The sequence below is a fragment of the Chamaea fasciata genome, unplaced genomic scaffold (assembly GCF_029207755.1).
Source record: "Chamaea fasciata isolate MVZ Bird 193981 ecotype frontalis unplaced genomic scaffold, bChaFas1.0.hap1 SCAF_9, whole genome shotgun sequence".
Lineage (NCBI taxonomy): Eukaryota > Metazoa > Chordata > Aves > Passeriformes > Sylviidae > Chamaea > Chamaea fasciata.
The window spans coordinates 325,708-352,962 of record NW_027094094.1 but is presented as its reverse complement, the minus strand read 5'-3'; the positions used below and the strand labels follow the sequence as shown (position 1 = coordinate 352,962).

Sequence of the window (27,255 nt, the reverse complement as noted above, 5' to 3'; positions counted from 1 at the left end):
GAAAGGAGGGAAACACTGAGCAAGGTTCTCAGTAGCTGAAGGCTCGTTAGCTTGACATTCATTTCAGGCAACCTAATGCAAGAGATGGTAATGAGAAGAAAATTGAGAGAGGAAATGCAGTCACAAAACATGCTTGAACAAGGCAATTTATTCTGAGATTAACAACTTGGGTGAAGGTGTTGAAGTGAAATCAAGTGATCCTATGGGAAGATGAGTTTGTTGAAAACATCAGTGTTTAACTTTGCATTTGGCTGTGTTGCACATGCAGGAGCACCAAGGGGTCAGTGGCAGAGCAGGAGGAAACACCAAAGGCAAACAGCTGAATCTCAACTCCCACAGCAATGCCATGGCATAATCATTGGGGCACCTGTAGGTAAATTTGTTGTAATTGGGTGTTTGACTTCACATGTGGCAGCTGAGCCTGTGTATTGAAATCCACTGCACGCCTCCACTCCGTGTATTGCTAAGTCACGGCTTGGTGCGAGGACAGCAAGGCCCTCGGTCCCCTCACCCAGACACTGGGCCAGATCTGAGTGCCAGGGAGGATTGTTTTCAGAGCTTGTAGGGCCAGCTTAGCTGAGCCAGGCTTCCTGAGATGCCCACTCCACTTGACTCAGACAACCCTTGCCACTAGGTCAGAGGGTTTCCCCGGAATTTGCAGTCAGAAGGCTGTGGTTTCCTACTTGCTGTGTTCACAGCAATGCCCTCCTTCCTTTTCTGCCTTAAGTGATGTTTAGAAGCTGCTAACAGACAATTTAAAATGAAAAATCATACGTGGGAAATTAGCCACAAGAGTGATCAATAAGTGGTTCTGTTCCTGGAGTGTGGCTGCCAGAGGAATTGGTGAGTTTCCTGTGTGTTACCAAGATGTCATGACTTCCTGAAGATTTGTTTTAGTCGAAGAGGTGCCATTTGCTTCAGTTGAGGATGAAATCTGTGCCGTGTAGGATCTGGGATGTGTGATTAGACTAGACAAATGCACGGTCACTTCTGGGTGGAGTTTGGACCTGTAATACCTTAAAGCTTCCTGAGAAGACTGAGATACCTTCAGTCTCAGCTTTGTTGGTCGTTAAAATAATTCCTACTGAGTTTGATGCTGGTGGAAAAACATTCCACTTCTTTATTTCTTCACTGTGTGAGTCTCATTGATGCTAATCACTGTCAAGTTAAATCTGCACCTGACCACAAGCAGCTGATGGAACATTCCTTTTAGCCATCCACTGTATCCCTGATAGAGACAATCAGTAGGTAAAATCTATGCAAATGAGTGGGGTTCAAGTGAGGGCTACCCTAAACAGGACTTAAGCTATGCACCCGCCTTTGTGCCAAATTTTTCAGGGTTTTTTTCTCCTGTAATGAATACATGTATTTTGTGCATTGGAGCATGGCACAGGGCCTTTTGGATGGCAGGCTCTTCAAGAGAGAGGAAGAGAGTTTTAATCACAAAAGCAGAAACTTCAGTCAGAGGAATGATTCCACACTTTGTTTCGTTTGTAAATGCTGCGTTTTGGCTTTTGTGAAACAGAGCCCAAGTCCAATTCAGGACAGCGCTTTAGGGATTCTTTCCATGGGGCTTTTTGAGTCTGAAATAGTGCACATGAAAAGGAGATTGAACATAATTTGTTCCAACAGCTAGTCTAAGATTTTTTCCAATCAAGATTCTTTCAGCATATTCCTCTTTGTTGAGCTGTAAGCAGCTTTTAAAATAATGGCATTAGCCTATATTTCAGGGCTTTGCTGGGTGTTTCCAGCTCTGGTGATTAGTTACAAGAAATAGAAATGCCTGTATTGTAACCTTTTAATGGCTATGGGAGACTTGTAAACTAAGTTGAGATTTAAGCAATTTGTAGATTTCAAAATGGGCTGTAGAGTTCATTGAGAAAGAAAAATGCGTCATTGAAATTCATGGTGCCGCTTTGGTTTTCTTAGCTGAGATTTATCAGTGAAAGCCATATTGCTTTCCCTTTGCCTTTATTTTAAAGCTCTTGAATACATTGTTTTTAAGGTCCATTTCTTTTACAAGCTTTCCCTTTCAGCTTGCTCAGGGTATTGGGTCCTATGAACATCTGTTTGTGCCTAAAATCAGCCAGGACCTGGACTGTACCCTGCCTCCCTCCTCCCCTTTGTTTCCAGGGGCTATTGTTTCCGATTTCATGCTATCAGAGGGGCTGCATGTTTTCCTGTGTGAAGTTGTCAGAGAGATAAAAGCACCGGAGCAGGGTCACATTTCGAGGGATGGGCATGAAAAATTGGTAAAATGTATCTTGAGGGCCACCCACAAGACTTGCCTGAAGAAATTCAGAAATAGGGAGTAGAATTGTAATTTTAAAATAATGCAAATTCCAGGGCAGAGTAAGTAGTAATGAAGAAAGTGTTTAACTGGCAGAAATCTCTTAGTCAGATTTACACTTGGTTGACTTATTCCTGTTAGGCGGCTTGAGAGTGTCTAGTTGGACTTTGTCACAAAGAAAATACCATCATCTTCACTGTGGTGCCTGCCGTGTCCATTCAGTGTGACAGTGGGAGGCCACAAGGTTTAAAGCCAGTGTGTTTGTTGCACCTTTCAGCCGTCAGAGTGCACTGGGGAAATGGCAAGCAGCACTGGAGGTCTCTACCTGTCCAAAGTTTTTGGTACAGAATCATTAGCTTGTATGATAGGAGACCTGCAAGGAGTACAGTAAAGATGGTGATGGTGACAGAAAGACAAATAGTGCATCTTAATTACCCTAATGAAACCCCTCTTCCAGTAGGGAAGCAGGGTACTACCCTGCTTTGTAATGCTGCAAACCATGGTCGGCCAAAACTCTTTTGTCTGACGTGAGTTCCAGAAGGGGCACCCTGGTTTGGAAAACTGCAGAGTGGTTCACGTGGTGGCAGGAGGGCAGAGCAGCCGCAGTCACACACAGCTGAGCCTCTTCCCCTCCTGCCGGAGCACAGCAGGAGGAACTTACAGGTGTCTTACAGGTGCTCCTCTGAAAGGACTAAGCTGCCAGGAAAGAGTTGTGCCTGTCCGTAGCTGGGTGTCAGTGCCTTGCTAGATTGTTTGGTTTGTGATTTTAACTCTTCACTTAGGTCTCTACCAGGTGTGGAATGGAGAAAATGGTTTAACAGTACTGGTTAGGTCAGGGATTCACTAAGGATGGTTATTTTTGAAGCTTGTAATGAGGGTTTTTTTAAAGCACGTGATAAGAAAACAAATAAAATATATAAGTTGTGTTTTTTCCAAGGCAACTGATAGATAAGGGATGCCAAGCAAGGTGTTATCTTGCTGCCATATGGCTTCTGAATTGCTAAATGATATATGTGATATAAATCGGCCCAGTACTGGAATTTGAAGATTATTTTTTCAATAAGGGTTTTTTTTTTTCCAAAGAGATGTTAATTATTTTTTCTTAAATGCATAAATTATTTGCAATTTAATACAACAAACTAAATATACAGTCTGAGTTTTGCTGAATTTAGCACCGGTTTTGGCTATGGAAATTCAGCAGGGGAACACTAATATGCAGACTTTTTTTCTGTTTTGCTAATATAGCAGAAAAAATGACTAAATATACTTTGGTTATTGTTGAATTTGTATCCTTTGTGGTAGTACTTTTGGATATTAATTTGTTCATAAATGAAAATAGAAGTAAGCAGCCACACTACGAAGTGTGTAACAGTTGTGTAGGTGAGTTTAAAGAAGACCACTCTAATGAGTGAGTGTTTTTCACTTATTAGCACCCATATTTAGCTTGCAGTGACTTTGCCGGGGGTCCCACGGCGGGAGCGGCCGTGGAGGTGCCATCCCCTGCTGGCACATGCCTGTGGCACAGGGGGCCTGCCCCTCTGGGTGCCGGGCCGGGGTGCTGAGAGGTTCCTGTGTGGGCAGGGCTCCCCTGCGGGTCCTGCCGGCCGCCAGCCCTGTCTGTGTGCCCCTGGCCAGGTGGGCAGCAGAGCACACACCTCAGACCAGCTGTGAGGACACCTCTGGGCAGGAAGCCCCACCAGCACTATTCCAGTTTGGAGGGGAAAAGGATGATCCGTTGCTTTCTCAGCACGCTGACCACCGTGTTTTCTTGTCTTTCACCACTTCAGGTATTACTTGAAGAACTTAAATACTGCTGATAGCATCCGTTGCTGGTCTTAATGGGTATAAATTCTTTTTGAAATCACAACTTTCTTATACCAGCAGTTTTCTTTGGCATGCCTGTCTAATTTTGGATGGGTTAAAGAATTTACTTTGTTTAGCTTTGTCTCAGAAGGGAAGAGGACAAAGGCTAGAGTAAAAATTAATAGCACTTCTTAAAATCTATTACAAGATCTCCCTTTTTTCTGACCAAAAGTGAGTGAAAAAGGGCTCTCTAGAGGAAATAAAGAAGTTATTACTACTTCTACTTTTTTGTAGAGTATGAAAAAGCTTTCTGTATGTTAAACAGTCTTGTGGACATCTGGCATGATTGGTTTTAATCTGCTGACTAAAAAGTCAGGATTAAATCTTGCTTTACACCTCTTTGTACTGCGGTCAGTAAAGTGACAGAGCTGCCCTGAAACAATGGCACTACTTATTCCACCCAATATGCCATGTGGTAGATCACCCCCTTTTTCAGCACCACTTCTCTGCAAAGACAATGAAGCATCTGGTGGGGTTTTCCTGTGTCCAGGATATTTTTTGTCAGTAATTTCACTCAGCCGCTCTGCTTAGCTCTCCCTCGGTGCTACTTTTTGAGATGGGGTTTGCCAAATCCAGTGGCAAGAGGTCAGGAGGCCAAAGTGATGAATTTTTATGTGCCTGTTCCTTGTGTTTCTGCTCAGTCATGATTCTTTGCGCGCTGTGCTGCCTCTGAAAGGGAGCCACAGTGAGCAATTTGTCCTCCCAGGCTGGGGAGAATGGGGAGGCAGATGAGTTAAAGCGGCGTGTATGACTGCGGACAGAGCTGCGCACAAATGTTTTCTGATGGCAGAACAGAATCCTCCTGTCACTATTCAGCGCGAGAGGGGCTTGGGAGATTTGTAGCCTGTTGGCTTTCCATCAAGTGACAAATGAATTTAACAGCACTTAAAGATACAGCGGAAAGAATAGCACTTGACAAGCCAGCCCCAGCTGTGAGCTCTAAAATGATGCTGCATTAACACTTCTGTACTCACGTGTCTCACATATTTGAATCTTGGTTTGCTTAAGGAAAAGAATTTCATCTCTGAAATTTCATCATTTCATTTTCAGAAGCTCTGTTGAATGGACTTTCTGGTTGTTTGGGCCAGTCAGGCCCCATCCCCTCTGGGGGGGTCTTTGGTTCTTACAAGCAGAGGAGGACCCTGGTTGCCTCATTTCTTGCAGAGCTTTCTGTCCTCACTCAGTGGTGCCCTCAGTAGTGGGGTGGAATGAGCCCGGGATCAGCGTTCATTGTGGGGTTAAATCCCTTTGAATCCCCAGCCAGTGCTGTGAAGTTGCTGCTCCTCCAAGTCGTTCTCTGATCAGCTGTGCCCCTAGTTGGCCCAGGGCTGCTGTGAGCCTTGAACCTGTCAGTGGAGACCATGTCCTGGGGGTCCTGAACACTGCTGTGCTGCACACCACTTGCCTCCCGCACCATCACACACCGCAGCAGGAGGAGCTCAGAGCTGCATTACCAGGGTGGTGAATGGAGGCAGTACACAGCACATGCCACCCTGTCTCCTCTCTCCACGCGGAGTGTTCTACCCCACAGCTGTTTTCATGGGATGCCAGTCTTTATTGGGTGTGGGGTGTGTACCCGTGCTGATCTGTCAGTCCGTCTTCGTGTTCATCAAGGACAATATAGCAAACGTTGGGTACCCACCTTGCACATTATTTTACAAAGATATCCTTCGTTCATTTCATCCAAAAATACTTATTTTAGTGTGTGAATACAGGCACCTGGAAATGGGTGAACCCCGTGATGGCCTGGGTCTTGTTGAAGAGGCATCAGCCCGCTGGTGGGCAGCGTGCCTGGGGACAGCCCAGCAGCTCAGCTGTGGCCAGGGTGCTGCAGCAGCAGGTGCTTGGCACCTGCACCGCCGCAGGGCTGGCACAGGGACAGTTCAGCAATCCCACCTCATGGCTCTCAGAGCTGTAGGACCGTAACTAGCTGTAAAGGATTATTTGAACTTTCAGGCTGCTGGACTTGCATTCCATTTCAGAAGTGACTAAAGCGGCAAATGATGGTGAACCAAACAGGGGATATGTCAATGAGAAGTGAATGAGATACGGCAGGATAAAAAGGAGCTGAGTCAAAAGAGGCTGGACAAACAAAACAACAGGGGAAAAATACAATAAAGAAATGATTCACAGGCTGCATCAGGAAGACATCACCTGGTAGCAAAGTTTTACTCTCACCATAACACCATGCAGCATGTTTCAGTTATCAACACAGTGAATCTTGCATTCCCAACTTGTTCAGGTCTGAAAACCAGAAGCAGTGACCTGAAAATTATTTTCCTGTTGCATTTGTTTCCTTTGAAAGTAAAGTTAACTTGGAGTAGGGTTTGTTTTTTTTTTTTCCAAAGAGAGAAAACAGTGGAAGAACATGGACATCTCTTCCCCTTGGCCATACATGCCCATGACAATTGTATTTCTGATTTTGTGATAAAAAGTATTCAGTGACTGCCTCAGGACATCTAGATTTTAGGTACATACATCATTTGATTTCAGATTTGTTCAACACAACATGTTTTAAAAGTCAGCTCCCAATTATACCTGCTGCTGAGAGTCTACTATGTGGGAGCCAGAGGGTCGCACTCTCCAAAGGTTAAGCCTTGAACTTGAGCTGCGTCACACCATTGATCTTGTAAAAACCTCCCCATTACTTTAAAGGGCAAACTCCTGAATTTACTCCGTTTGGCAGTGCTGCTCGGGAGTGTTTCTGGGCTTGCTGTTGGCTCTGAGGTCAGCAGGGGCAGCAGCCCGGGCTGGCCAGGCCGTGCTGTGTCAGGTGTGAGTCCCTGCAAGGCTCCAGGAGAGGGAAGCTGGCAGACTCCAGTCACTGCACAGCCCAGTGCTGCAACTAAGTCAAGATGCACCAAGTAACTTTCTTAGGTGGTGGCCTAAATTTTTTCTACTTGGTGTTACTGCTCCCATGTTTCATTTCTTAGGGCTGTAAGAAACCATGAAGTTTGGCGGCAGCAGAAGCACAAACACCACCAGTGCAAACACAAGCAAATGTTACCACTCGAAACAAAGGCAATTGCAAGGCACACGGGAGCAGATGGGGCTCACAGGCTGTTTTGCTTTTAGAAAAAGCAAATAGAAAAGAAATTGACGTTCTTAGTCTGCAAGTCAGATAAAAGCAAGCTTAGCTATGAGGAGAGAAGCTGCCTCTTATTCCATTCCTTCTGGATTCAGGAGAGCAGGGGATTTTATGTTTGTCTGCAGAAACAGATTTACATCACAGATTCTGTGTGCTTCATCAAAGTCTTTGCTGAACAGAAACAATATACCCAGTCCTCTGCTTGGTTAGCTGAAGTGGAAGAGAGTAAATGCTTTGAAGGTTTCCCACAAGGAGTTTCTCAGGCTGGCATTACTGCATGGCCAAAGCAGAAAAAATAATGGAAGGTAAGTAACAGAACATCTGAGTAGGTGTGAGGAGGATCACACCTTATGGGACACGACATATATATTGCGTTTATGCAGAGAATTTCCTTAGGAACAGTTGGACTGTCCCAGTTTCCATAATTATAAAAAAAGCAAATACTTACCTTTGAATACTCCCTCAGGACTACTTGACATCAAGTAGTAATGCAAAATTATTTAGAATGAGGGACAGGACGAGGGAGGGGATTTTTCTGGCAGATTGCTTCCAAGTTCTAGACCTTGCAGTGCTGTGGGTTTATCTGGATCTGATCAAAGTCCTGAATGTATATTATTGATGTCTGATGTCAGCAAGTGAATTTAAACTGACGCCTTAAAAAGTGAGCAGGGGAGCCCTTTACCTTTGTCCCCAGAGACCCTGCACAGTTCACACAGGTGTCAGACAGCTCCAGGTAAATTGTTGGAGAATCGCTTTGTAGATGCTTTGCTGAACTCAGGCTTGAGATCACAGTCAGGAAAACAAAACGAGAGAACACAAAAAGATGTGCAACCTGACCAGAGAGACAGAGACAGAAAATAAGGAGGTAATCAGCATGCAGGGGAAAATGGAAAAGGAGTTCTAGCCTGATCTGTAATCTTGGCGAATATGAGAGGCAGAGGCCTTTTGGAATTAATTCAGATTCTTTTCTGAAGAAGACAATTACAGAGAGAGCCATCATTTCCACCAGCTGTTGGCACAGAGCAAAGCTGCTAAGGCCAGAGGCCAGTCAGGGACCTCAGGGCTCCCTCCAGACCTGGAGAAGGGCAGGCTGTGCCACCAGCACGTGGCACTGAGCTCCGCTCTGGGCCAGCTGTTCCAGCTGTGAGCCAGCTGCGCCCATGGCCGTCCCTGCCCTGGCCGGGGTCTGCGGGGGTGTGCAGCAGCGTGCTGTGGTCGGCCTGGCCCACTGCCCCCTGAGCAAACGCTGAGGAACCACAGCCAGCGCTGCCAGCGATGACTGTGAGCGCTGGGTGGGGCTTTGGGCAGTGCCAGAGCAGGGTACGCCGTGCTGTCCCCACGACTCTCAGGGGTCTCAGCACAGTGCCTGAAAGGTAAGCAGGAACGGTTTGGCACTGCCCGGTGACACGCTGTGTCGTGAATTAACTCAGTTTCTGGACAAGAAAATGCATCTATCAATGAACCTGGTGCTGCTGTGAGATTGCGACCAAAGGAAGGCAGGTTGTTTCCAGCAGGGATCGTCTGTTTTAGGGAGGCAGGAGATCTTTGGGACAACGGGAGCATGAGGATAGTGTTTTGGTGCCGAGACTTTCTGGTCACAGACACCACCCAAAGAGGCTTTTTAAAATATCCAGAATATCCCTGTGCCACAGTTCAGAAGGGGGGCTGCTCCCATAGGTTCCGGGCAGCTCCTGGGCCAGGCTCTCCCAGGGGTGGCACTGGGGCTTCTGTAGCCTGCCTGTGAGGTTGGATCAGTCCTGGCGTGGGCAGCAGGGCCGTGTCGGTGGCAGCGGTGTGCCCTCAGAGGAGGGGCTGTACACGGGGCACAGGAGCGGGGCAGGGCTCTCGCTCTGCTGCCACCCGGCTCCTCCGCCACTGCCTCCCCCGGTGTGTGCTGGCTCCTCTGCGAACATCCAACAGAAAGCCATTTCATTGGGACTTCAAGTGGATTCTCATTAATACGTTTGTTCTTTATTCAGCCAATACTTATGTCACTGCTGAGTTCAATTCCTGCTGCTGCCAAGTGTAGTAGCTGTTCTGGGGTATTATTGCTATTTGCACACAGTGAAACTTAACACAAGCTAATATATAAATATCCAAAGGATAACGTTTTCAATACAAGTGCATGTCCTCTCAGATAGGGTTTGGTTGCTGTACCCTGCAGATTGAGCCCTGGGATGCTCTTGATTTTTGCAGCAGCTCTGAAGCCAAAAACCTCTGTGGCTGTGAAAAATTGGTTATAATAAGCCTCCATTTCAATGGCAATGTAGAGTTTAAAAAGCACGGTGTTACCTGTCCTGTGCCTAAATGCACAGCTCTCATTGACTCAGAAATTTACACGTAACCTTGTTTTTCTCGCTTGCAAATTTTATTTCTCTGATGTCATGTGACTTGGGGAATCTGCTGTTGTTGTATCCCCAATATCCAGGAAATCGTGTCATCTCCTCCCAGGTAAGGAGGAGCCCAAACAAGACAGATGTTCCTGTTATTCCCAAAGTAGCAAATTTTTTACTTCGCCAATTGTTTCAAATACAATTTGCATCCAGATAATAATACTAATACTAATACTAATACTAATACTAATAATTTTAAACAATTATTATCCTAATTTAATAAGAGTCAGATTGATTTTGGGTCTTGAGCAGCATTTCAGAGTATTTCATTTTCATCATTAGGTGATTCATGTATGTCTGTCTTTTCTGTCCTTCCAGAATCCACAGAGTATGTAACTGGAAAAAACCTGAATATCTTAAATTTAGTTGATTTGGTTGCTCATGTGCTCAAGACCCTTTTCCACTTGGCTGCTGTTAGGAGTCTTCAGACTCTGCACTCCCCTCCTAGCAGTCACAGCCATGGCACATCTGTGCAGCTTACTGCAAATTCCAGTGGCAACTATTGCTGAACTTTCTTAATTGTAGAGGAGCAATGTATATATTCTATTTTCTCTTCTGTGTTTTAAGAAGGATTCAAAGTAATAATAAGTGCTAAGAAGAGTATTCAAATAATAGAGATCAATAGTACACACCTTCAGCATCAGTGGACGGATGCCGTAGGACAGGATGAGTCTGTAGGTGCTCGAATACCACGTTTTGGGGGGTTTTCCTCCCAGCCCCCCAAGATTATTGAGGGACTTAGAACCATGTAGTATCTCACACATCAGGAGGTGGACTCAGAGTCTAAAGGAGCGTGGAATCAATGAAAAATCAGCTGCAGCTTTCAGCCAAGCAGGAAGCAGCAGTGCAGCCCACAGCTGTTCACAGTGTTCCCATACAAACACGATATAAAGTGTATGCTGTAGACTCTTGTGTGTTTCATGTGCACAAGAATTGTTTTAATGCCCGTATCCCTATGTATGCAGAAATGCAGTCATAACCACTTCACTGTGTGGTGGATGCGGGGGAGCAGATGTATTTTGCGGTAAATCAACTGCATTATTCTGAGAATTGCCGAGTTTAGAAGAAGTTCCAGATTTGTCTCTTGTAAATATAAAAAACATTGCTCCTAGCTTTGTGTAGTTTGTGTAGGGTGTTGTTATTACATTCCAAGGCCGTTGTCAGGAAAGTTGTTGCTATGTTTTACAATTCAATACACATAAATTATCACAAAGGGTTATTTCAAAAGTGCTACCAAGCACCTACCTGTGTAGAGTATGGGAAAACAGGAATAAGATACGGCTGTGTTTGCTAGGGAAAGGCTGGCTACTGAGCTTCCTCTCAGCTCTGAATGCAGCTCTCCTGCAAGCTTTTTAACCAAATCTTGTCTCCAAAGAAAATAATATGTTTAAAAAAAAAAACAAAAAAAAAAAAAAACAAAAAAAACTTACCTAGAGTTTTGATATCTGGTTTCCCCTCTTATGCCCTTGTAAAAATGTACCTTTGCAGGAATAGCCAGCAAGGAACAGTGAGTTTTCATAGCATTTTGATTTTCTTTGCTAGCAACAAAAAATCCCTTCATAAGCAGACTCGCCTAAAAAGGCACATGGTCCCGAAAGTTTTCTGCTTGGGTGACTACGACTGTGCAGAAATTGAAAGGGGGAGGAAAAAAGGAGTGCCTCCAGCTTGTATAAGAAATGAACCTTTGCCCAATCACTTTTGTCTGTGAATAAGGTAACTTTTTGTGTGTGTGAAATTTGAAAGCAATAAGGTATGTGGGTCCTTTCTCTGTATTGGTTCTCAAGAGTCGATCGCGGGTTTTTCTTTTGGAGCCGGCCTGACGTTGTGAGATAAAGCAGCTCAGGGAAAAAAATGTTCTCAAGCAGATGCCTTTAAGAGACAGAAATCATGAATTTGTTGAATTGCAACCACTCTGGGGGTGGCTACAATGACTTTTTGACAGTGACAGTAACTCTGCCGTGTCTTTTCGAGCCCTTCTTTGGCCCATTCACTCTGGAAAGCTGCTTAAGCGCACTTAAGCGCATTAGCATTTGGATGCTCGGGGACCGTATTGACCCTCATTTGGAAAGTTTAAATGAGTGAAAGATGGAGCGATTTGTTAGGGCTTTAGAAACCAGCTTTAGAGAGCTGCGGGTTTTCCGCTCTGGTTTGTTCGGGTGCTTGTTCTAATCTGGTGTGCTGTTTGAAGGGACCAGACTGATTTGTGACACATGAGCCCAAAGCCTCTTTTTCTGGGCTTGACCCGATTATCTGGTCTGTGCTCTGAATTTCAATCACCCGCGTGGAGGGAGCGAGGTTGGGAATGGCTCGCTGCTGGATTACCTCACTAGCTCCGCAGGGACACAGATGGCAAAAGGGCCGCTGCGGGTCTGAGCAGACAAAGGGATCGTCCCCCTGCCTTGGGAACAGGTAGGAGGTCTGTGCGGAGAAGGGAGAGGTCCCGGAGGTGCAGCTCGCACACCGGTCAGCATGCTGCTCCTCCTGCCAGGCAGGGTGGCCTTTAACCAGCATGTTCCCGCTCTTCTCCCAAGCCTTCCAAAAGCCCCCTTGAAGTCCTGCAGAGCGGATGAAGTTCTCGCAGAGCAGCCCGTGCCTGTGGGGCCAGTGCTCCTGCTGCTGCCAGTGAAACCTGTGACTGCACAGACACCTGCGCTCTTCTGGTGCCGCGGTGTGCCAAGTGCTTTGGGCTAAACCCAGAGTCAGATGGGCATGGCGCTGATCTTGGGGAGGGAGGAAGTCGTCAGGAAAAGTTTGTCAGGAATGGACATAATCTGGTCAGTGAGATGAGGAAGCAACACCTGTTCCATTCACAAACTTGTAAGAAAAATAGCAGATCTGTGGGGTTTTACCAAATCCCATTCAAGTTAATTGTTAAAAATGAAAGCGCTCAACTCGCTGATTTTTATTTGTACTGTGCCAATAGGCGAGGGCCTTCATCAGGGATCAGATATTTATAAAATGGGAGCAATATGTCCATTGACAGATTGTTCCCATTCTGGCACTGGGATCCTCAGCCGAGATATAAAGTATTTGGAAGCGGATGGATTTTTGTTGAAATATGTGTTTGGCATGTATTTCTGCCTCCAGGAGAAGGCGAGAGTGGGGAAAGGAGAAGTGATCTGTAGTTCATGGTGTTGTGTCTGGTAGACACTGCACGTCTCATAATGAATCCAAAAATAAGCATTTCTGTCTGTGAGAGATAGGAGCACGTAGTAGGATGTGAGAGTCTATACCACAGAGCATATTTATCTTAAAAATTAATATTATGCAAAATGAAAACCTTTTGTCTGGTTATTATGAAAAGGAATGGGGTGAGCAGAGCAGGGAAGTCACCTCTTTGCCTCTCCTTGACTCAGTTATTTTCTTTAACAAAAACCACTTTTCTTAAGAACCTCTGGCAAAATCAGGTTTTGTTCAGAAGGACGGTCTTTGCCAGTATCCATAAGCAGGGCTGTGCACAGATCCTGTCAGCAGCGTGTGCCTCAGCAGCAGCCGTGGATGCTGAGGTGCTTCTCAGGTGTGGAGACACATCTGTGTCTTTGAACAATGCCCAGTTTGAACTATTTCCTCGATTCTGCTTTCTGACTTTTTCCTTCTGGCTTCCAGCAGCCAGGCGGAGGGGCACGGGTAGCTGTGCACCACATCCAGCAGCCTTGCTGTTCACTTCATGAAATGTGCCCAGCCCAGTTCAGATGGAGATCCCTGCACTTCAAAGCACTTGACATACTTAAAGCTTCCCTAACGGCTTTGCTAAAAGCTCTAGATTTTCACCTGCTGCCATGCGGTGGAGCCAGCCCTTTGAGCAGCCCATTTCACTACCTGAGGAACTGGGTCCCAGCCAGGCCAGTCGCCAATGTATGTAGATCCAACGCTTCCATGGGAATTCATACCTCTGTGCCTGACAAAATGTTGGTTCATAATACGTTTTAGGCATCCAGTCCTCAAAATACACAGAGATGTGATATCTCTTATTTAAAAGAGGGAATTTGCTTTGCAAAGTAAACTGTGAAAATTGCTGTCAGACTGTGTAAGCGTTTCTCGGACTTGCAAAGTGTACTTGGAACATGAATTTACAGGGCAGATGTTTTTGCAGACAAGGGTTAACTCACAGAACTGTAGTGTCAATGTAGTTATCAGCTCTTAAAAGAGCACAAAACCTGGTCATTATCTGTAGCAGTGGTTTGGAGGATGTTTGCAAGCAACGTGTGAGACAGCACACAGTGATACCTGTGAAAGAACCTGTCTGCTGAATGTACACGCTGAATGACTATTTGCCTTTCCTGACTGATATTTTCTTAATATTGCCTGTTTCTCTCCAAGTGGTAATTCAGTTTATTGTTTCAACTCCATCATGAGTGGAAGTGACTTAAATTAGCAATGTTTTGTGTTTTGATCTACAGGAAATTGTATTTAATGGGGGGCATTGAAGATACATTGATAACGTTCAGTTAAATCTGGTCTTCTCTTGCTTATAAGCTTGTTTCCCTTTCTCCCCTTGTGTTTTTCTTAGACACTATGTGCAAAGGCCACAATGCAGACCATCCGGGCAGCTGACACAAATGAAGTAGTCAAGCTAATATTTCGTGAATCTGATAATGACCGAAAGGTAAACAACTTAATGCCCTTGGCACCCCTGTGTAAATAGAAACAGTGTTGAACGTTCACTTTCTTTTCTACAAAGCATGAATATAGTTGTTCCAAACTGATAATGTAAAGGGAGGGGAGGATATAGATTGTCACACCTAATGCTCAGTTAATTGGATCTGTTTAAGTGATTGCCAGCCAGGCAAATGGGCAAGCTGACAAGGGGCTTTGCACATGTGGGAATGTGTGGTTTTAAAGGGTTGTGTATCTCTGAAAGGGTCACTGCCAGCAGCTGGGTGTTGAGTCGTTGAGTCCAAGAGCTTTGCTGACCTTTCTCCCTATTTTTTATTTAGGTTATGCTGCAATTAGAAAAGAAGCTCTTTGACTATTTTAATCAAGATGTATTTAGAGACAACAATGGCACTGCGGTAAGTTCATTGCTAAACCCTTTCGAAGGAGTAAGTTGGGAACTCACATACAAATTGCATTTCTCTAACGAGCCCTTTATCCTTACCAGCCCTCCTGTCTGCAGAATGAAAAGAGATTATTCAGCCAACACAATAACTGCTCCAGATTTCCTCATCAGTTAGCCAGTTATATTGTGTACAGATTCTTAACTTTGGCATGCTCACCTTCTTTTTTATAGAAAAATATTGTAAATTAAATGTACACAACAATTCACTTTTCTTGTCCCTCCTGTAGTCTGCATTTCTTAAGCATCCTGTTTTTCTTCCATTGTGCATCACACAGTAACTTAGGAAAAGCCCTTAAATGCAAAGCTCTTCTGAAAATACCTGGGTCTTCTAAGTGTACAAAAATATTCTAGAAACACAAGAGTAAGTAGAGTGGCAGTCTCAAGCTCTGCAGCGGACTGTCACTGTTGGGACAAGCATACAGGACTTCCGGAGAGGATTAAGCAGACAGGGGACAATAACACTCTGGTTTGTCATAAGGACTCTGAGGTTTCTGTGGAGAGGGGCATCGTATTTTCCTTAATGTGATTTTATTTCAAATGGTAGCCCCTTCATTTTGGAAAAGCTGTGTATGGGTGCTTGCAGCTTTCTCCATTTCATCCAGGCTTCCCAGGAGTTATGTGTCCGAGGGAATACACCGAGGGCCCCCGTCCCCACCGCCCAGTTTAGCTGCACTCTGTCCCAGCCACGCAGGGTGCCCGCTCACAGGGCACATTGCCGCTTGGTGCCCGGGGATGGGTTGTGCACAGGATCCATTCTGTGATCCATGGCTCTCCACCTCTCTCCCCTTCTCTCCTGCCTACAGCTCATTCTCTCGCTGCTCACGGAGAGCCCAGCTGTTGGAGGGCTGTCTGCAGGGCTCTAGGACAGGGAGGGCAGCTGAAGCCCTGCTACCCTCTCTGATTTTAAGTTGGCTTCACCTGGGAGATTGATTCCATGTGAGAATCTGGGATTTCACTCATTGCTTGAGGTCGGAAGAGTTTGATGAGTGAGACCCATGAGGGGTGAAGATGTCATTCCCCTTCTAGTCCTTGCTGCTGTCGCACAGCGTGGCCCTTGTGGCCTTTGTGCTCACTGTGAGGTGCCTCTGTGGGCAACGAACCTTCAAAGGCACTTACTGTCCGATCACTTTGGGGTTGTTTGGTTTAAATTTACAGGGTAGATTTCCTCAGGAAATACCTAATGTTTCTTTCACTGATGTTTTGCAGTTTTGGGGACATTTAATTCGAAGCAATAAGTCTCCTCCCAATTCCTTTTCCCATATTAATCGCATGCTGTCTCAGATTTTCCCGCTATGTGTATTATTATAATGACAACTTTTCCAGGTTTTTTTTAGAACAACTCAAGTATTTGTCATTTGTGGTTTTCCCCAGAGCATTCCTGAAGCCGTGTACAGCTGTTCTTGGGGCTTGTTTGCTATGTCCTAGTGGTATTTTGGGTGGCTGCTGCTTGATTTGCATACAGGGCTGTGGCGTGTGAAGGTACAGGCAGAATCCCGCTTAAACACATTCCATTTCAAAACCAGCAGTCATTTCTTTCATGCATCAAGAAGTGGGAAATCTTCCAGATCAAACATGGAAGAAAGAGATAAACGATATAATGAGCCATTGGAGATAATCTAATCTTCATGGTCTAGTTAAACACGCAGCACCATGATCACTAAAAACAAACTACCTATCTAAAACGATAAATGTCTCTGTGCCGAATTCAACCCAAAAAATCCATCGCATCCTTCATCAACCGCCGGTCTTGTACCAGCCTGACAGAAATTTAATTCAAGCTGGCTCCTGAAAATAATTATTGTATTTTAAGAGTAGTAATCATTGGTCGGGACATGATTGAATATGTCCATGCCTATTGACTTTTTCTATGATTTATAGCTTTGTGTAGTCGATATTCCCATCGAAATTGTATAATTAATTATAAGTGGGGCTGTCAGGTCTGCAGGATGGAGTGCCCTGATGAGTATTTGGGAAGATTAAATTTTCCTTAGCTGTACCAATGCAAGGCTTGGGAATTTTCACAGCACTGGGGCTGTTGGATAAAGATGTTTTCTGTGTGTTTAGCAACTGCTTTAGCTCAAAATCCATTGATTTTTCAGAGGGTATTTTTTTATCAGTGCCGTGTCTCTTCAGTAACATTGGAATGTGTACGGATGTGACAAGACCTGACAAATATTTATCGTCAACAGGCTACTTTATCATTGTCCGTGCGCAGTTATTTCTTCCTTTTTATGTTGTAATCAACAAAAAGAATCTTAATATATATTTATAAAAATGATTATTTTTGATGAAAAATCTGATATAGATACAAATCACCCGTTTAACAGAAATTCAGTTTGAAATGCATACTGTAATCTGTCGGGTCTAATTTTTCCAAACTAATCTGTAGCTTATTCAGACCTATCTGTATTCCAAAGTTAGCTTAGCAATTACCTATATTGATTACCTCAGAGTGCAGTGACCATTCTGCATCATTGTATTTCAGAAAGGAGCACCCAGATTTACCCAGTTCCATGTGATAGGAAAAAAAGATAAAGCCTGTTTGAAAACAGCTGTTGCAATAATGCAGAAGGGGTTTATTATTTAATTCCCGTGTTCTGCTTTGTACGTCAGAGCCGTGGTCCGTCAGACAGACCAGGGTGAGTCCGTAACCGCGCAGAGCTGTCCTGTGCGGGTGTGTGGGGAGGCTCTTACCGAGGAGCCCTGGGAGAGGCGCACAGGAGGACGTGCAGGATGCAGAGGTCCTCCCTGGCAGCAGGCAGGTCCCAGGGTCGGTTGTTCCTGTTCCATTGGCAGAAGCTCAGCATTTCTGACCCGGATGGTCGGGCACAGCCAGGCTGTGCTGATTGCTTCCGTGGTGTCCTCCTGCTCTGGGGACTTGCCCGTGCGTGGGGGAAAGGCACAAAGGAGGCTTCTCACGCCTTCCCGGGGCAGCAGCCCCTGGCTGGGAGCCGCCGCCATGCCCCCATCACCCCTCTGTGGTCTGCTCCTCTCCTGCCCAGCAGGAGCGGAGGGTGCCCTGGGCCCCTGCCTGGGTTTCCCGGCGGGGTCTGCAGTGCTGCCCACACCGCTGAGCTCACGCTGGCTCACCAGCGTGTCACTCACACAGAACACGGTTGTACCTTTGGATTTCCAGCCCTTCAGTGATAAAAATCAGCATGCCAGTGATCAGATGCCTCTCTCTTCCAGGAGAGGGGCGGGGGCTTCTTGAATAAACCGACACTTTTACCAGGTATTTGCAGATTCTTTAATTGTTTGTGATAGATCAAGCTATAAGGGGTTCGGGTGTTTTTTTCAGAAGGAATTCCCTGTTAATTTCAAAACAATCAAAAGAAAAGCAAGCCAAGGGTAATTATGTAATGAAAAAAATATAATCAGGTTATTGACTTGTGCCAAAGAACCACAAGCTAAATTGTAGCCAATTTAGTAGTCAATTAAATAAATACATAGTAAAAATGTAAAAACCTGTAATGACTACAGAGGAATGATTTAATCATCAGGAATCATTTTATAATCTTCAGCCACAATTAGAGATGAGGAATGGTACCTACATTCCTGTCTTTCCTATGATCTGTATTAAAGAATCAGTCCAGGTAGAAGCTAATGCACTGTTCTTGGGATTTTGACCACAACTGTGTAGTGAAAGTGATCAGTGAATTAATTGGGTTAAGAGTGTAACTTGATGATATTCCTGCTAAAATCATGATCTCTTTTTTCTATTGATCTTTGTGAAAGCTGGTGGCTGATAGTGGAGCTGTGCTTGCCCTGGTGGTCCTGCATCCTGCTGTCCCTGCTGGTCCTGGGTCCTGCTGCCCCAGCGCCCACAGAAACACAGGGCCCGTGTCCATCCCTGGGCTGGGCTGCTCGGGGGCAGGGTTAGCCCAAGGATGCTGCTGCCCCCAGCTCCAGGATCACCAGAGGGTTCAGAGGGCACTGGTGGTGTACCAGCATTCATTCCAAACCAGGCTGAAAAGCCCAGTGATCCCCAGCCTGGATTTTCATGGAATGGAAGTGGTTCTATTTCTTACTTTATCTGTGCAGCAGCTCTCTTGGTGCAGAAGACAAACGGTGAACTCTTATGGAGAGTATGTTCTGACTCAGTTTCCCTTCACTGAATAAATTCCCTTTATTCTGTGTGTGTTCAGCCTCAATTGATATGGTATGAGAAGAAAATTATAATGTGCTGCAAGAACACATTGAGTTAAAGATCTTGTTTTCCCTCTGAGATGTAGTGATTTAAAGTGATCCATTATCATTCTAGTTAACTTGGAGATGTTATTGCAAACAGTTCAGGCAAACGTGCTTCTAAATTTTTAGCAATTTACCGGGGGAGAGGTGTATTCCCAGGAAATCCTGAAATGATACGCAAGTTGAGCAGAAAGATATCGTCCACAGGGGACCTCTGTTAAGATTTTTGTGAGAATATGTATGCCTATGAAGATTAAGGATCTGGCGTCACTGCAAATGTATTAATCAACAGACAAGATATAGCACAATGCACTCTTCCCAATGGCCTTGGCTCTGACCCTTTTAAAGATAATGGGAATACTGTCCACTAGGAACTAGATTAGGACGATCAAGTGCATTTCATCAGGGTATGACTTGAACCATGATCCCAGAGGTGAAAAGGCAGAGGTTTATCCACTGAGCCAACCAGCCCCTGTCCAGATAAAATCTTGAATATGATGTATAAGGGCAAATTAGGGTAGAGAAAGGAAATTGATTGCTTAGGACCATTGCTACCTCAGACCGGTCAGAAGGAAATCCTGCCTATCCTGAAACTGCTTCTTTTATTTAAGATAGTTTTCTGAGATGCCTGATTTTCATGAAGTATTAATAGGATAATGGCTTCGTGCTCTGTGTCTTTATTCGGCAGCAGCAGTCCTGTGTTTAGAATTGCTTTTGCTTAAATTGCTGATTAGTTGATATGCCACTGGATAAACTGCAAAATGAGAAATGACAGAGATAGGAAATGTTACCAATAAATTAATAAATTGTTTTCACCAGCAAAACATAAATGTAAATCCAGATTGCACAAACAAGTCAATCCAGATGTGTTGTGTTAGCTGTTTACTGCAAGCTTCAAATACATGAATTATTCTGGTGTAAAATTTGTTCATGGCACAAAGTTACCAATATTATTTCATTACCTTTTCCCCCATCCTGTTCTATTCAGCTGCTGTGCGGTGTAAGGATAATTCAGGTGTACTGTGATATATTTATTTGTTTAGGCATTGGTTCTTATTCAAGTCTAGCCCGAAGAGTAGGTCCAGCATCTGTACTGGCACTCTGTAATCCAGTCTGTAGTATGATCTAACGTGCTTTGGCCCTTTTTAACCTGTGTGACATGGAAGAAAATATCCTGGGAGGCAATGTTTGCACCCGCATTCCTGTCCCCAAGTTTATGGATCTCACCATCATCCCTTACAGGAGCCCTGCCCTGCTCCCCACCTAATTAAAGTCTTCTGATTTTAAAGAGAGCATCCAGTCATTCCTGACATTTTGAAGGCGTTTTGTCTCGAGCACAGTGTATGAATTATTACAGGAACATTTTGTGTCTGTCCCAGCAAAGTTGTGACAACGGCGATTTGCATGAGTGCCATTTTTCCGAGTCAATTTTCCTGTAATTCGAGGTCAGCGCTGGAATCCCAGCAGAGCGGGCAGCAGATTCCATTTTTCCCATCAGAAGGTGGGAAGCTTGCGTTCAGCCGTGACCTGCTGGCAGTCGCGGGGCACAGCCTGTGGGCCCTGCCCTCCCGCAGGCTGGTGTTCTGGGGAGCAGATCCCTGCTGGGGGAGCGGGGCCGCAGCGCCGCTGCTGGGGCTGTGCTCTCCGGTGCCTCTGGCGTGCTCCAGCCTCTGCTGGCACCGCTGACGGATGGGTGCAAGTCACTGCTGCACGGCAGCGTCTGGGCAAGGAGCCCTTGGGCTGTGGAAGGAGCTGCTGTGGTCAGCAGAAAGGTCACTGCTGCTGCAGGAGGGGAAGCCCAGCCTTAATCTGTGTCGGTGCTTTTGGCTTTTTAACTAGTTTATCCTTTAGATACACTTCAGTCTTCTCGTGGAGAACTAATTTCCTAAGGAGTACGACAGGTTGTGATTGCCGATGTTGTTTTTTTCAAGTAACAAAAGTCTCACAGGGTAAGATCTGGATTCTCTGCTGGATGAGAACAGAGGGGTGGCTGAGCCCTTGGAACTGTTAGCAGGGTGCCTGGCTGACAGCTTGTCCATACCAGTGGTGTCAGCCCTCAGTGCTGCTGGCCGTGCAATGCTGTGCCTCCCCCTCCCTATGCTGAGAACAATCTCTTTGGTGCCATTTCTCTGTGTGCCATAGATCCACGTTTATGTGGGTCTTTGTGACTTGACAACACTGCCATCCAGGATATATAGATATGTGCAGAAATATGGTATACGAAAACAGCGTAAGTGGTACATTTATATTTAATGATTTGGGGGTTTTTTCTGTGAAACATGATTTTAAGGACTGGCAATGAAAGAAAGATTAATATTCAAAGTATATAATACCAGATCATTTTACACAGTCTTTGTTAAAGAAGTGGCTTTAAAATCAGGCAGAGTTGTGTACAGCATTTTCGAGGATAAGTGGGAGGGATCAGCATTTCCCCACGCCTTTACCTGAAGTCACCAGACTGCTGAATCAGTTTCTAAATAATTTGCTGTGACTGGAAAGACAGATAAAATTACTGTCTTTCCAAAGTCTCTTGGAATAAAACGTGTGCTCCACAAGATTGGCAGAGGAGGTTACGGTGACCAGGGCCCACGTGTTTTAATTCTCTGAGGTCACTTCTTTATGCTCATCTCCTCTTTTTGGTCTGAAACTTCATTTCCCTTTCACAGCTGTGAATTCTCTTGTGGGCCCTGCAGATGGATTTGATAAATGCTGCTAATATCACCTCCTGATCTACCAGTGCTCTGACTTTGGTCTGTAGGTCTTGATGAGTAATTGCCATTGTTCTACTCCAATGACTGAATTAAGTTGCCCTGTTTGAAGGGGTTCATACGTGTATGATTTTAGCCAAGGTGGCCTATTGCAGTGTACCCAATAGATGCTGACCTTTTACCAGTGCCTCATTGCTTTAAATTGAAGGAAGCAGAACCTCGGTTTCCACAGCTGCCTAAACTCTCTTAAAAGCCTTTGATTACTGCCAAGCTGCATAATGTAGAAATTTAGAATTTTGTGCATTGCTTTCTCCTCCAGCCTGCCACATAAATGCGTGTCACAGCACTGCCAAGAAAAAGCAAAAAGTGAGACTCCCTTGAGCAGGTTTTACAGAATACACAGCACCCTGGAAAACCAGCAGTTTTGGTAATTCCCTTAGGAGGTGATGGGCACTGCAGCTGACACAGCCATCAGTCCTGAATGCTTCAGGTGTTCATCAGACATTCCTGTTGGCCTGGTCGCTGGACGCTGTAGAGAAAACATCTTGATGTAGTATCACCAACTCGGTGTTGGAGCAGATAAAACAGAGACCCTGCATCATCTTCACTCTTACGTAGGTGTAAATACATTTGTGAAACTGAGTTTGGAGAAAAAAATGTCTTCTGAAAACTGCCTGTGAGATATAATTCTGGAGTGATCTGCCAGTCACAGCATTTTAAAATCTCTGTGTAATTGCTCAAGTTACCACAGCGTGTCATGTAACACCTTAAAGATTTGGTTCTTAGGGATGATCTTATTATGAGTAAATTAAATAAAACAATATATTGATTTTTAGCATTTGAACTTAATTTTTTTAGCATTTTTAAGGCATTTAGAGTGACAGACATGCTCATGTTTCCTGTTCCAGCCATGACATTATTCACGGTGCTGATTGGTGTACAGTATAAAAATGAGTGACCGGTTCATGGTGAAATTGTCATGAAAGGAGTATGTTCCAGGTGGGGTTTTTTAAAGACAATGTTAGGGGCTTTAAAAGTGAAGACATCACCCTGTGAAATTCTGGCTGCTCCTCAGTATCATCTTGCCCATGTTAATTTTCATTCATTTTCTGTCATGCCGGCTTGCTCCAGGCACTCGTGAACCTGTCCTAAGCAGATAGAATTGACTGGTACCTGTGTCAGGCTCTGTGCCTTCTCTTACTAAAGTTGATTTCAGGGCAAATGACATTTTTACTTGTTTGTGCAAGACCTAATGAACACCTTGCGTTTGTATCAAAAATCTTGCATTTTGAGATTACAGGCTTAAATGAGAATGCAAAATTCTCATTTTGCATTCACACCAAAAAATAATAGTTAAAACATGCTCTTCTGCTGAAAAGAATAGCTGCAGTTTTCTCAAAATGCGCAAAAGTTCAGGTTTTCATCCTGTCTCCTGCTCCTCTCCTCACTGCCTGCAGTGCTGCCAGGTAAACACACAGAGGTTGTGGGGGTTCCCACTGCTCAGCCCTGAGCACTCAGGTAACCTGTCCTTGCCCTCACAAGAGCCAGCAGGTGTCTGTCGGCACACTTGGTGGACGTGTTTGGACAGAAGGTTACAAGTACTGTAACACAGTCAATAACTCAGAAAAATAATTTTTTAAAGTGTGTAATTATTTAATATATAGCAGGAAGTAAAGCTTTTGCAAATTATCCAGTAGAAATATTTGGCTGTTTTACATGGCAGGGTGAATTCTTCACCATGAGCACTCCCTAAATCCTTCCAGGCACCTAGTTGGGCTTTGACTTCAGGCTGGAGCTGTCCCTTTACCTGGGGAAACTGGGGAAACTGACAGCCCAGTACACAATGCTGTGTTGTTTCTGTAATCTGTCACCAGTGTCAGCAGCTCATCTGCATAGCACAGACATTACATACACAACTGCAGCAAACAAACACAGCAGAAACTTCTGTGGATAGTAATGCACATCCAAATGTTTAGTCCTCTAAACCCCAGGCCTCACTGGGTTTGCAAAAATCATCATAGCAAGAACAATCTGAATTTATTAAGCTTTGAAAATGCGAATTGCTGTGAGAAGACAATGCATCTGTTGAACTTTGCCAACCCTTGGGATGCCCATGAGTAATTTATACCATTGTGTTCTGTGGAGCATTGTTCTTTCATTCAGTCCTGGCAGTTTAACGCTTCAGAAGCAGCCTTTCTCCTGGCACCTCCCCTTCCCTGCTCTGGGCTGTTTACTTGGAACAGTAGGAACATGTATAGACATACATTTCAAGTCATAGTTTTAATGAGGACGGCAGCTTGTTTTCCTGTCCCAGACTCATGTAGGATGGTTGATGGTGGAGACACATGGAGCAGGAAAGGGCTGGTAACATTGGTTTTCATAGCCAGTGTGTATGTATTGTGGCTGCCGCTCTGTTGTGCTTACTGAAATACAGAATCACAGTCTGGAAACATTCATGGCGATGGAAACATCCATTTAGTCTTCAAGGATGTTGAGGCTGCTTCAGTTAGACCAGTGAGTGCTGGACCAGCCCAACACTGTTAGGATTGAGTATATTGTTAGGTGCATACTGTAAGTTTCCACACAGGTATTTCAAAATATTTATCCAAACATATTGAATTCTCAGGCTTTCAATCAGGTGTTAAAACAAGCCCAAATTGTCACAGTTGTTGGTATTGCAGAATCTTTTCCAGCATACTGTGACAGAGTTTGGTGTTGAACGAACTAAAGCAGGGGAAGCCGCCCATCACCTGCCATCCTCATCTAAAGGTACCCACATATGGCAGCATGGCAAGAGAGGCTGGAGGGAGCTGGGTGGGCCATGGAGAGGGAGCTAATCAGCAGTGCAGGTGGTTCAGGTAGCTGCTTTTCACACAGATAATTAATGTGTACAAGTAGCTGCTAATTGCACATTTCAGGAATGATTTATGAGGTGACAGAGGGGAAAGGGGGACACGATCTAATTTCTTTGGGAACCTCTGCCGTTGATACAATGGTATCAGCACAGCTGTGCGATGGGACATGATTAATGAAGGGTGGGCAAACACGGCCCTGGCGCGGGACGGTGCTGGGACTCGTCAGGACAGCAAGTGGCCTCAGAGCCAGGGCCAGCCCCACCTGCGTGATCAGCTTTTGTCCATGGTCTGCAGCGCCCTGGACATCGGGCTGCACCCCTGACAGGTTCTGGAGTAAGATCGTTTGTGTCCGTCACAACAGTTACGGGTTTAATGGGGACAATTGTCACCGAGTTGTTGTGAGTGGGTTTGTGTTTATGAACAAAGACTGTGGATATTTATTCTCCCCGTAGAGGTACTGGGGGAAACAAATGTGGCTGGGACTAATATTTATACAGGACATTAAATCTGGACTTATGACCATCTCCGTTAAACACCTGCTTCTGGTGCTCTGTCTTGGCTGCTGCCTGGGAACACCCTTTACCTGCTGTCACATATCCCTCTGTCTGCTGTCTGCCGTGCGCCGTCCAGAATAGACGTACAGGAACTCCACTCAGCTTTGCTTGGGAAGAGTGATGTGCACATCCTTGTGATTGTTGTACCTGCTTATCTGCACTAGAGATAATACAGAGTAATATGCTGCATTTCACTGACATTCTCATGGGCTGGTTAGCATATCAGTTTGCCGTTCTTTTTTAATGCTAGTCTGGTTTATCTCTGAAAAGACTGCTAATGAAATTTCAAGAAATGTGGCCTGCTTGTGGTATAAGTGCACTTACAGGTCAGTGCTGTGAAGAGCCAATGCTATGACTTCCACTGAGGAAAACGAATGTTTTCAACACTTTTCTCAAGGCACTGTTTATGTATCAAAACAGTTCAGACGGTTTTGCACTGTGTTATACAAACTATTCTATGAGGACTATACCTCAAGCTGTGTCTTTTATTTCCTTTTATATAATGTAGTATTTTTAAATTGCTGCAGTTCAACATTAAAGAGTGAATGCATTTATTTCTATCTTTTATAGCTTTTAGAATTTGACAGAGAGCTGTCAGTCTTTAAAGACAGATTGTATGAACTGGACATCTCATTTCCTCCCAGGTAAGATTCATATATAATCCAATTATTTTACTAGCGTCAACATAATTGTTACTTGCACTGTTGGTAAAATGTGAACGTTCCCATGTTTATTGAAGAAATTATCATGATCTCTGTTCCTTTCATGGTTGTTTATTCTCCCCACATCCCCTTCTCATGCCAGGAGTGCTCTGTAGCTCATCATTCAGGTTCTGCTGATCCTGTCTTTTATAGCTGCTCTCAAAACAGACGTGGCAGGACTGTGTGCTCAGAGATTTGGAAGGGCTTCTAAGCCCTGGGCCCAGACCACCTGTTAAATCACATTATTGCAGCCATAAAGACAGTCTTTGCCTCAAGCTGTTTGCTGACTGTGAGCAGTGGCACTCAGCAGGAGTGCAGCCGGCTGGGGGTGTAGAGCCTACTGCCATCACTCGGGGAAATCCAGGAGGGGTATCAGGAAAGAGTCCAGGAACTTAGATCCTGCTTTTTCAGTTTCAGTAAACAGCATATAACTACTTAAGACTGTTAGAATAAATTGACTGGCTTAATACACGTGCATGATTTTAGTCAGAGGTATCCCTGAGGTGTTTTAGCCATGAATGGACAAATGCTGCTATCATACAAAACCAAGGTTTTGCAAATGGCAGTCCTGTTCAGGAGAAATATGTGGAAGATTTGGTGCCATTTTATACAAGTATGGTACCTTTCCGAGAGTAAGGAAGTCAAATCTCACAGTTGCTTTCAAGGGAAAGAAATACTGCATTCATGAAGAAAACGTTCAAAAATAGTAGAAAAAAAGCAGATAAAACTATGTGCTTTTTATATACTTTTTTGTTAATAGATGTAATATGTTTAAATACTGCTATTTTATGCCTCGTGGACAGGTAGAAAAGTATGATGTTTTGGCATACACTAAGAAAAAATTGGGGAAGCTTGCCTTTTGTGATCATAATCTCATTACTTCTCACCAGCCAGCTGCGATACTGATTTGTATTGATCCCCTGGAACACTGGAAGTATGCACAGAGTTACCACCACTCCAAATTGTCCTTATTGATTGAGTATGATAACAGTAGACCAGCAGGGTGGGTACATCCCTGCGTGTGTCTCACTCCTCATGGATCTGGTCAGAGTAGATGAAGGTGAAGGGAAGTGATACAACTTTTATACCATACAAACTCTTCTACTTCATTTCTCCAACAGTAGTGCTTTCAGCCAGAGCAAGGCTTGCCAAAAATACTTTGTTCCATAAATAGTTTTCAGCTTCTTCAGACCACTCTGTAAGAGCCTTTCAGTGTCATGCTCCCCTCAAGCAGAGATCACAAATTAGGTGTGACTAGTCCCTGTGTGTTTTGGTTCCAGTCACTCTGTTTCCTTCTTAACAGCTAGATAATAGTAATAATAATAAAAAATGGTAAAAAAACCAAACTATACTGAAAGATGGCATGTATATATAAAGAGCAAAGTGGCTTTACATTAGGATGCTTTTTTCACCCATCCCTCCTCGTTTTCTGTGTCATGAGGCAAGGACATCCTGTTGCCCATCCCACGGTCCTTGCACAGCCACAGGCTCAGTAAAGCATTTTTATCAGAAATACATTACTATTTTTAATCATACATCTTTTTGGTAGGTATAAA

At 44.5% G+C, this 27,255-nt stretch overlaps 1 protein-coding gene across 2 annotated transcripts in view; it reads left to right on the top strand.

Moving 5' to 3' along the window:
- The window catches only part of INPP5A (inositol polyphosphate-5-phosphatase A), a 183,018-nt gene that overhangs the window by 139,787 nt on the left and 15,976 nt on the right, over positions 1-27,255 (top strand). For both annotated transcript variants that reach the window (XM_066190681.1, XM_066190682.1), the window contains exons 10-12: positions 14,145-14,240; positions 14,572-14,646; positions 25,569-25,642. In XM_066190681.1, coding sequence (XP_066046778.1) covers positions 14,145-14,240; positions 14,572-14,646; positions 25,569-25,642 — 245 coding nt within the window. The remainder of the gene's footprint in view (positions 1-14,144; positions 14,241-14,571; positions 14,647-25,568; positions 25,643-27,255) is intronic.